Source organism: Rhinolophus sinicus, chromosome 2, assembly GCF_057876585.1.
Source record: "Rhinolophus sinicus isolate RSI-liver-muscle chromosome 2, RSI-T2T, whole genome shotgun sequence".
NCBI lineage: Eukaryota > Metazoa > Chordata > Mammalia > Chiroptera > Rhinolophidae > Rhinolophus > Rhinolophus sinicus.
The window spans coordinates 144,150,654-144,162,030 of record NC_142502.1 but is presented as its reverse complement, the minus strand read 5'-3'; the positions used below and the strand labels follow the sequence as shown (position 1 = coordinate 144,162,030).

Sequence of the window (11,377 nt, the reverse complement as noted above, 5' to 3'; positions counted from 1 at the left end):
ATGCCCTCAAAGTTTATCCATGTTGTTGCAAATGGCAGAATTTCCTCCTTTCTCATTGCTAAATAATATTCCGTTATATATATATACCACATCTTCTTTATTTATTCATTTGTACACGGACACTTAAGTTGTTTTTCATCTTGGCAATTGTGAATAAGGCTGCAGTGAACATGGGAGTGCAGATAGCTCTCTAAGATCCTGATTTCATTTCTTTTGGATATATACCCAGAAGTAGAACTACTGTATTAGAGGGTAGTTTTATTATTAACTTTTTGAGGACTCTCCTTACTGTTTTCCATAGTGGCTGCACCAATTTACATTCCTACCAACATGCACAAGGGTTCTCTTTCCTCCACATCCTCTGCAACACGTATTCCTTGTTTTTTTGATGATAGCCATTGTAATAGGTGTGAGATAATATCTCATTGTGGTTTTGATTTGTACTTCCCTGATAATTAATGATGTTGAGCATCTTTGCATGTACCTGTTGGCCATCTGTATGTCTTTTTTGAAAAAATATTTATTCAGATCCTCTGAGGTTTTTAAAATTGCATTGTTTGTGTTTTTGCTATTGAGTTGTACGAGTTCCTTATATATTTTGAATATTAACTTCTTATCAGATATATGATATGCAAATATTTTCTTTTTTGAATGGAAAGCAGTCATTGCTTTAATTCTGGCCAGGATCTGACACACCGGGTGCCCACCTGCTCCACCGGTAATCACTGCCTGCTCTGTCAACATAATCGTTTACAAAAATAAATATGAAAAAGGCAGCAACTCTTTAGTGATCGTGGAATTAATCTGACAGTAATTAAGTGTGCTTAAGCATCTGGCATATCTCCTATATTGCACCAAAAAATTTGGAAGCACTTGGTTTGGTCTCAGAGGGAAAATGGAAGGAGGGGAAGGGCCCAATGCCTGTGAAGAAAAGAGTCGCCTGAAGCAGGAGCACCACCAGGAATGAATTTTTGTTCACCGAGAACATGGTAAGGGGCTTGGTGGTGACCACCAGGTACTGGCCTTGGGTGCTGAACTGGCATGAGTCCGTGGCTGGCATCTTAGTGTCGCCTGAGCTCTCTGGTGTTGGCTTGGCGGAAGCGGTACCACCTGTGGCTGCAGACTGGACCTGTTCCTGTGTCTGGGGCGTGCCTAGCCCCGTGGGGCCCTGGGGAGATGGAAAGGGGCTTGGCAGTGTTATGGGGGACGTGGCCCCCACCCCAAGGGTCGGGCTGTTGTGAGGCACAGGAGCTGGCACTGTGGTGTCAGCTGGCTCCTCAGCTTGTGTCTTGGTGGTGGTCATCACTGTTGGCACGGAAGCTACGGAGGGAGGGATAGGCTCTGGGATTGTGTTCACCAGGCAGGGTGTGGGCCTACTTGCTGGGTCTGCCACAGGCCTGGCCGTGGACACCTGGATAGTGGGGCCTTATGTGGACATGTTAGGTATTTGGGGACTTGTAGGGGGCATGGGGCTGGCTGTGGAGTGGCCAGATATGTGCTTGGAAGGGCTCCGTGCGCCCGTGGGGCTGCTTGCATTTGCCGTGGCGGCAGCATCTGTTTGCGTGCTCGTGGCCAGTGTTGTCAGAGGTGCTGCTCTTGCCAATGTGCTGCTGCTGGGCACCTGTGTGCTGGGTGAGCTCAGAGCAGTGGTGGAGGACAGAGTAGGCTGTGCGGACATCGGGGTGGGTGGCATGGGCACCCTGGAGGCAATGTGGCCAGGGGGACCTGCCGCATTTGCTGAAGGGCCCAGGTCTGTCCTGTGTGTTCTTCCTGGTGTGACTGCATGAGAGCTGGGGTTGGCTACTGGAGTCCCTTTGGCCAATGTGACAGGAGAGGGTGTAGCCGTTGTCATTTTTTCAGACATCTTATTAGAGATGCTTTAGTTGTTTCTCTGGATGCGCTTTTGTTGACTAAATTATCCTGTGTCTGTTTGAGGAGTAAGTACCTTGGATCCTGGAATACTACTTGGCTTTCAGATAAGGACAGGAGAAAATGTAAAGGAGCACAAAGCCTGTCCACATCTTGCTAGTGAGTCCGGAGCAAGGCTGGGAGGTCCCCAAGGTTCCCAGTCGGCAGCTCTCAGGTTGCAAATGATGCCCTGCTGCTTGTTGGGGGAGATCGGAGGCAGCGGCTCAGGTGTGCTCTCAGGCTGGGCCATCTTCCTCCTCAGAGAGCTGTGGGCTTGGTAATGTGTGCTGATCAGGTGAAGTCTGGCTTTGCAGGAGGCAGAACAGCTGCAAGGAGCATTCCCAGACCACCAAATGCTTTGTGGTACATGTGGCAGATGCTCCCTCTCGTAACAGACCTATCTAGACACAACAGGCTCTCGAAGGGCGGGAATTGCCCTCTATCCGGTGTGGGGTGGTCAGCAATAGAGCAGCGCAGCACAGAGTCGAGGGCAGCCACCCCAGGTGGCACTGCCCGACCTGCCCTGGATTTGCAAATATTTTCTTATATTCTATACGTTGCCTTTTCATTCTGTAGATTGCTTTGGTATGCAGAAGCTTTTTAGTTTGATGTAGTCCCACTTAATTATTTTTACTTTTGTTGCTTGTACTTTTAGTGTCACATCCAAACAATTGTTGCCAAAACTAATGTCAAAGAGATTTTCTCTATGTTTTCTTCCAGGAGTTTTATAGTTTTAGGTCTTATGTTAAGTTTTCAATCCATTTCGAGTTAATTTTTGTGAATGGTATAAGATAGGGGTCCGCTTTCATTCTTTTGCATGTGATTATCCAGTTTTCCCAAAACCGTTTATTGAAGAGTCTATCTTTTCCCTACTGAACATTCTTGGCTCCCTTGGCAAATGGATTGACCATATCTGTGAGGGTTTATTTCTGGGCTCTTGATTTTGTTTCATTGGTCTATGTGGCTATTTTTATGCCAGACCATACTGGTTTTTATATATATTTATTTTATTTCTATAGCTTTGTAATACAGTTTGAAATCAGGAAGTGTGATGCCTCCAGTTCTGTTCTTCTTTCTCAGGATTGCTTTGGCTATTCAGGGTCTTTTTGGTTCCATATGAATTTTAGGATTCTTTTTTCTATTTCTGAAAAATGCCATTGGAATTTTGATAGGGATTACATTGACCATACAGGAGGCTTTGGGTAGTATGGACATTTTAACAATATTAATTCTTCCTGTCCATGAACACAGGATATTTTTTCATTTATTTGTGTCTTTAATTTCTTTCATTAAAATTTATAGTTTTCAGTGTATAGATCTTTCACCTCTTTGGTTAAATTAGAATATTATTGTTTTCAATGCTATTGTGAACAGGATTTTTAAAAAAATTCTTTTTCAAGTATTTTGTTGTTAGTGTATAGAAATGCAACTGATTTCTGCATAATGGTTTTGTATCTTGCAACTTTACTAAAGTCATTGATTAGTTCTAATGGTTGTTTGGGTGGCGTCTTTAGGATTTTCTCACTATAAGATAATATCATCTGCAAACAAAGACAGTTTTGAATCTTTCTTTCCAATTTGGATGCCTTTTATTTCTTTTTCTTGCCTAATAGCTCTAGCAGTGCAGGACTTCCAGTATTATGTTGAATAGGAGTGGTGAGAGTGGACACTCTTGTCTGGTTCTTGATCTTAGAGAAAAAGGTTTCAACCTTTCACAATTGAGTATGACAACCCACAGCTTGGCCTTTATCATGTTGAGGTACATTCCTTTTATACCCATTTTGTTGAGAGTTTTTATGATGAATGTATACTGTATTTTGTCAAATTCTTTTTCTGCATCTATTGAGATGATCAAATGATTTTTATCATTTATTCTATTAACATGGTGTATTGCATTTATTGATTTGTGTATGTTGAACCATCTTTGTATCCCAGGGATAAATCTCACTTGATTGTAGTGTATAATCTACTTACTGTGCTGTTGAATTCAGTTTGCTAATGTTTTGTTGAGAGTAGTTGCATCTATACTCATCAGGGATATTGGCTTGTAGTTTTCTTTTGTTGTAGTGTCCTTATCTGGCTTTGGCATCAGGGTAATGCTGGCCTCATAAAATGCACTTGGGAATATTCCCTCCTCTTCAATTTTTTGGAAGAGTTTGAGAAGGATTGGCATTAATTCTTTAAATGTTTGCTAAAATTCACCAGACTAACCCCCTGGCCCTGGGATTTTCTTTGTTGGGAGATATTTGAATCTGATTCAATTGCCTAACTCATTATTGATGTGTTCAGATTTTCTATTTCTTCATGATTCAGTCTGGGTAGGTCATATGGTTTTAGGAATTTATCCATTTTTTTTCTCTAGGTTATCCAATTTGTTGGTGTATAATTGTTTATAGTAGTATCAATAGTAATTGTTTATAGTTCGTATTTTTGTGGTATCAATTGGTAATGTCTCCTCTTTCATTTCTGCTTTTATTTATTTTAATCTTTCTTTTTTCCTTAGCCTAGCTAAAGGTTTTTCAATTTATTTATCTTTAAAAAAAAACAGGTCTTAGTTTCGTTGATCTTTTCTATTGTTTTTCTTATCTCTACTTCACTTAGTTTTGCTCTGATCTGTATTTCCTTCCTTCTGCTAATTTTGGGCTTAGTTTTTCTTTTTCTAGTTCCTTGAGGTGTAAAATCAGGTTATATGAAATCTTTTTCTTTCTTTTTTTTTTTTTTTTGAACATAGGCATTTATCATTATAAATTTCCCTCTCAGAACTGCTTTTGATGCTTGCCATGAATTTTGGTATGTCATGTTTCTATTTTCATTTTTTCCAACTTTAAAAAAAATTTTTTTTCTTTTGACCTATTGGTTATTTAGGACTGTGTTGTTTAATTTCCACATATATGTGAATTTTCCAGTTTTGTTAGTAATTTCTAGTTTTATACCATCTGGTCAGAAAAAATCCTTAGCATAATTTCAGTCTTCCAAAATTTGCTAAGACTTGTTTTGTGATCTATCAATATGGTCTATCCTGGAGAATGTTTATGTGTACTTGAGAAGAATACATATTCCACTAATGTTGGATGGAATGTTCTGTATATGTCCGTTAGGTCTATTTGGTCTAAAGTATAGTTCAAGGCCAATGTTTCCTCACTGCCTAGTTGATCTATCAATTATTGAAAATTGGGTATTGAAGTCCCTTACTATTATTTTATTATTGTCTAGTTCTCCCTTCAGATCTGTTAGTAATTGCTGAATATATTTAGGTATTCTGATGTTGGGTGCATAAATATTTATAATTGTTATATCTTTTTGATGAATTGACCCCTTTATCATTAGATAACGAATTTCTTTGTCTCTTGTTATAATTTTTGGTTTAAGGCTTATTTTGTATAAGTATAGCTACTCCTGCTCTTTTTTTGGTTTTCACTTGTATGGAATATCTTTTTCCATCCCTTCACTTTGAGTCTATGTGTGTACTTAAAGCTGAAGTGAGTCTCTTATAGGCAGCATATCGTTGGGTCTTCTTTTTTTGTCCAGTGATGGCTATATATATATTTTTTTTCAGTGAAGACTATTTTAATTTACCTTATATAGTCTTGCTCTTCTAGTATTGCCCGACTTTTCTCTCTCTACAACTTTCTTTATTGAGAAAGCTTTCAGTCCTCTTGGGACTGGCCAGTGAATTTTGTGTCACACCCAATTCTCTGCTGTTTCTTCCACAGAGTCTGTGTCTCAAAGCTGGACATAGATCCTAGATCTTCTTCCCCTTGGGGTAAATTTAATGACTTTCTAAGGAAGCCATTATCAGCATGTGTATGTGTATTTGTGTGTGTGTGTGTGTGTGTGTGTAGTGACTTGATTTCAATATCTAGAATTCTAATAATAAATCTTCAAATCATCTAGGTCTAAGGGGATTCAGAGGCCTTTATGTAAACAGGATACCCCTCTAATTCCTGTAGTCATGCAAGAATGGCTTGAATATGACCTTGTGATGCATTGTTATATGGATTGCATTATGCAGAGTTTTATCTTTCATTTTCCCACTCTCATTGCTTATAAACAGTTCTTTTTTGGCCTGGTGTGCTTACTTCTGTTTATGTGGACTCTAATCTTCCCAGAAGATGTGGAATTTTTATTGCACTGTTTTAGAATCCATGTTGGTGAGGGTGCTTTGAGTATATCTCACTATGGAAGTGACGGTTTGAGTCAAGAAGTGAATGGATCACTATTATCATTCTTCCACCCAGAAGTTCCATGAATTGTGATGAAGAGAGAAGTATGGGGACTGTTACAAGCTCAGAGGGAAACCATTTGAATTTCCTTTTTGATTGGTCTTTGCTGGCAGCTCTGCCACTAGCTGTTGGAGGTTCTGTTTAGGAAAGAGGGAACAGGTATGGAAAAATTTCTCTTTTTATTGTTCCTGAACCTTTAACTCAAAGAAGGGGAGCATTTGTATGCTGGTCACAGGCCCAGGCAGATGGGAACTTTCTGAAGCACCTGTTTTCCAGCTGTTTGCACCCCCTGTAGAGGCCAGAATGAATGCGAGTAAATATAAAAAAATTGCACAAACTCTGTTTAGGATGTTAGTAAGTAGCCAAATAGAATACTTGTTTAACAAAATCAGTGCCAAGGGATATTTATATATATGTCATATTTTGCCCAGTGTGCATGTATTAATCTTGTAGTTGAAGGAGTGAATTGGTATTTACCTGATATGATACCACATTCAGAGTTCCCTAGGCCTATTTTCCATTTGGAATGAAATAAAAAAGATTAGGACATGAAACCTGATGCTTTTTTTGTTGTTTTTGTTCTGCGTCTTGTAAAAGACAAACCCCTTGTGTTCTGGAGTGATGTCATTTTCTTTTTGGGAGAAGAGTATGAGATTAATATTTATCCCTCACCTTTAAGTCTGGCTTTTGATTTAATTATCTTATAGAAGTATCTTTTAGGAGGATGTTCTATCACAGCTTTAATGCCATTTCTGATTTTGCCTATGTGGCGAGGGCCTGAGTTTCCTCCAAATGTTCAATTAGGGTGACATGCGAGAACAAAGTGGGTGAAATGGCATTGGATTTCATACCAAAGCCATTTGTACTATCAAATAATGACGTCTCTTTTCTAGAAACACATAATTATATTTGGAATTCATGATAACATTCTCCTGTATTTCAAAATCCAGACCACAAACAGATAAAGATATCAGAGGAAAGAAAATGCTTTTGATGTGTCAGAATTCATTTATTTTCCAGCTTGTAATGCTTTGTCTTACGTATGTGAATGAGCACTTATCAAAACATAGAAGATTATTGTTCAAAAATTCCATTCTGAACGTTTGTCCAAATTCAGTTTAATATGCCCTATTAACAAGAAGAATGTTGAGAAAGGATCCCAAATAGACTTCAGGAGGTGATTAGGAAACTAAATTAGAGTTTGTTCCTAAGTATTTAAAAATATTTATTTTAAGTTATAAAAGTAATACATGAGCAGACACTTAATGCAAAAAAGCAAACAACACATTCTTAAATACTTAATAGCATTGGGTCAAAAATCCCTCTTCTGTAAGAAATTTAGGAATGTATCTTTTCCTGGCTAATATCCTTAGTTTAGCATTAAAAAAAACAAACCCTTTTATTTATTTATTTATGTGTGTTTTTCCAGGACCCATTAGCTCTAAGTCAAGTAGTTGTTTCAATCTAGTTGTGGAGGGCACAGCTCACAGTGGCCCATGTGGGGACTGAACTGGCAACCTTGTTGTTAAAAGCACTGTGCTCTAACCAACTGAGCTAACCAGCCGCTCCTTAATTTTGCATTTTTTACAATAAAATAATTTTGCAGCTGCCAATTAAAACACATAATTTACTATTTAGGATTCTCTTTAAAATATTTTGCATTTTGGCTTGCTCTCTTTAGTAAGAGGGAGATTTATAATCTAGTCTTCTGAAATGTAGCACTTGTATTCTGCCCATTGTCTGTTTTATGCTTTGCCTTATTGATCAGTCATTATGGTGCAGTCTTGTTATTTCCACATGTGTCTTATTTTCCCAGCTAAATTGTAAGCTCCTTACGTTAGTGTAAGTCTATATCCTATATTTTTTGTGTTCTATATAACTTGAAGGGTATCATACACAGTAGGTGCTCAATGAATACTTCTCCTTATTAGAAGTGCAGACTAGCATTAGATTATTTCAGATGTGCTACACAGGGACATAGCTCCAAATGATGCTTTTGGGGAGAGGTGGTGGTGGTATAAATCTTTGCTATCTCCTGGTTCACTTGTGTTTGGCAATTTCTTAGGAAAGAATTTTAAAATTTTGGTTAACTGAAAGTGCTGACAATTCAAGATTTCATTTTATGAAGATTTTATTTGGAGACGGGGAAACTAAATCTGAGTATTTAGATTTGAAAGAAGCGGTGAAAGACAAAGTTGCTATTTCTTTCATTCTTCTCTTACCTCTCCTGTTCTGCCTTATATACATATGGCCATTTATGCAGGATGGTTTGGCCATTTATGCAGGATGGTTTCACCATTTCCCCCTTTTTCCCTGATTGCTAGGGGTAAAATGGATAGTAGATTGGCTAAATGCACCAACAGGGTAGTTTATCCATAGCCTGGACACTTCTCAGTTATTTTCAGGCGTTCATCTATTCATTCTTCCAACAAGTATGTGTTGATCAGCTATTATACGGCAGGAGTTGTACAGTCCTAGAATTACAGTGGGGACAAGAAAAACGTACCTCGACCCTCAAGGACTTGTATTGTTGTACTCTGTCAAGATCCTAAATACACTCCTTTGCAGAGAGGATATGAACTGTTTAAAGTCTGGTGGTGTCAAAGTTAAAACTGGACCTCTTCAGACTGATACACAGAATAATTGTCTTAGTCTTCTCTTGACTTACACAGATTTAATTCAGGTTATATAAATAAATATAAAATCTAGTTGTCTTTGCCATCCTAAAGAGAACAATACTTCAATGTTATTAAAATAAATTGTAATAAAAATAGAAAAATGACATATAAATTATGTGCCACGTATGAGAGTTTCTTACAAAGAATTATAGTTCTCGACAATTACTAAGTAAACTACAAACAATTTAAGTTTTTCCCCCCCTTTTTTGATGGAAATGGACACTGTGTTGAGGGTGTCCTGTTGAATGAATGCATAAAACAGGGACATTTGACTTGTTGGAAACAAAAGAAAATGTGAGCAAGGATATAGCTTGGTAGCAGTCCTTGATAACTCTCCTGCTGTGTTTTTTTGGGTAACATGCATGGAGAAAACAATGAAGATGAAATTTCTAGGAAGTAACCCAATCAGGTGTTGCTTAATGGAGTCTACTGTCATTAAAATCCAATTCGATTCATTTGGAGAGTGAAATATCACAATTGCAACTACACCATAAAGGCTTTTGGAAGATGCAATTTGTATAAACTGGGTTAATCCCTTGATCACCAATTCAAATAAAAATAGATAAAACATGAGGAGGCTGGCAGTGGTGAAGGCCTGGGAATAGTGATGGTGATGCCAGAAGGTGTCTTTCCTGCCAAAGGGAATTGGCATAGAGAACAGTCTCTGAGCCCAAATCCTAGAAACCACAAACTGGTAGAGATAGAAGACAGATTGTCCATGTCCTGCTGGGGAGCTGGAGCTCTGCTGGCCCAGCCAGATCACAAGTGAACTGCCTTTCTGACCTGCACATGTGGCCTTGTGTGCAGAAATTTGCATTTCTTTCCACTTATGGTCTTGCTTTCTGTTAGCCTGCAAGACATTTAACAGCTTGTCATGAACAAGTTATATCTTTGGAAAACATAGCAGAGTCTCTCTGAGGGGTGAGTTATTCCTGTTTGTAGAAGAGGCTGTCTCAATGTAGTAATTAGAGAATTGTTCAGTGAATTCCAGCTTTATACTCGGAAATAAAACCCTGGAGGTCTGACCACAATGTCCTAGTAGACTTCCAGGGTGTAATTTCTACACACAGTCTGGGTAAGTGATATTGGATGGAATGCACTAGGCAACTTCAATTATGAGGCTGTTACCTTGGACTTGAAATACTTTGACAATCCACAATAATTAACAGGAATTGGGATGAAATTTGTTTCTGCTTGGCAAATTCTTCTAAGATACTACAAGTGAAATGGGATTTAAACGCCATGTTTACATTGTTTCGGATGATAAATTTTCAGTTACCTCACATATAAAAAATTGCCATGGTGTTTACAATTTTTTAGGTATTCATTAAAAAAGACCCTACAAGAATCTCTAGGAGGCTGTGCCCGAATGCCAATACATTGGGTAGGATGTTTTGACTGCAAGTTACAGAAAGCCAGCTCAGAATGGTTTAAACCATATGTCATTTTGTGTAACAAGAAGACCCGACATAAGATAACTTTAGGATTGGTTCCAAAATCAGTACTTTAAAAACAACACCCGGGTCTCACATTTTTTCTGTTTGACCTCAGTGAGCATAGTGCCTTCTCCTGGTACCAAGATGGCTGCCAGAGTTCTGGCATCAAAATGGACACAACTGTATCAAGCAGAAGAAAATATCCCTTGTGTTGCTTTTTATTATTGATGAAACACTTCTAGAGACCTCTCAAGCAGACTTCCTGTCACATCTCATTGGCCAGGAGTGGATCACATTCTCTTCCTAAATCAGTCAGTAGCAAGGTGCATGGGATCACACTGACTGTTTAGAGCTACAGACTATCAAGGTCAAGTTGGGGCGAGGTGGATCTCTGAACAAAATCTCATACACATGTACATATATGTATGGCGATCCAGCAGTAGCCATCTCCGGAAGTGTGTGCTCTCTAGAAGCAGATGTTTCTAGAGACAAAGTTTGGGGTAAGGATGTTATTAGGATTCAAGTCCTGAAGGGAAGGGGGAGGAAACAGGATTGGGCAGAGGAAGAAGCTGAACTGTGATACAGGCCTGATAAAGCCTTGGTCAACCCACTGGAGCGTTCTGCAAATATTGCCCAGGAGTATCCTGCATTGGGTTGAAATAACCAGGCCTTCATACCCATCAGATCACTTACCAGATGTGGGTCGCCGGGTGAGGCAGCTCTGCAGCTGAGGCAGACCTGGAAGGGTGCATTCGCAACAGCTGGGCTGAAGGTCCTTCCCTGCAGGGGAATCTGGGTGGCACACCCCAGTGTGTACATACCATATCCCCAGGGTCTGTTACGGCCCAGTGTGCTTAACTGCATAAACGTGAATAATATATAACCACATTTCTTTAAAAGGATTCTATAATCTCTTCTGGTTACTAACCAACACTATTCCTCTTTCTCTGTTCTCAACCTCAATTATTCTGGAGCTGCAGGGTTTTACTGTATATGGTCACCATGTGTGAATCATAGCTGTTTAGAGCTCAAACAGCTCTTGGAACTCACCTGTACAACTAGAGAATTCAGTAAGTTGAGTTAAATAAGGAAGCTGAGGCCCAGATGAGTTTAACACATACATATGTATTAA

At 39.0% G+C, this 11,377-nt stretch overlaps 1 protein-coding gene across 1 annotated transcript; it reads right to left on the bottom strand.

Annotated features, from left to right (window-relative positions):
• Positions 1 to 844: 844 nt before the first annotated feature.
• Positions 845 to 10,997, bottom strand: LOC109437619 (uncharacterized protein C11orf24-like). Its single transcript, XM_019716949.3, is given in 3 exon segments — positions 845 to 1,881; positions 1,884 to 1,969; positions 10,939 to 10,997. Coding segments are annotated over 3 exon segments (1,182 nt in total).
• Positions 10,998 to 11,377: the final 380 nt, after the last annotated feature.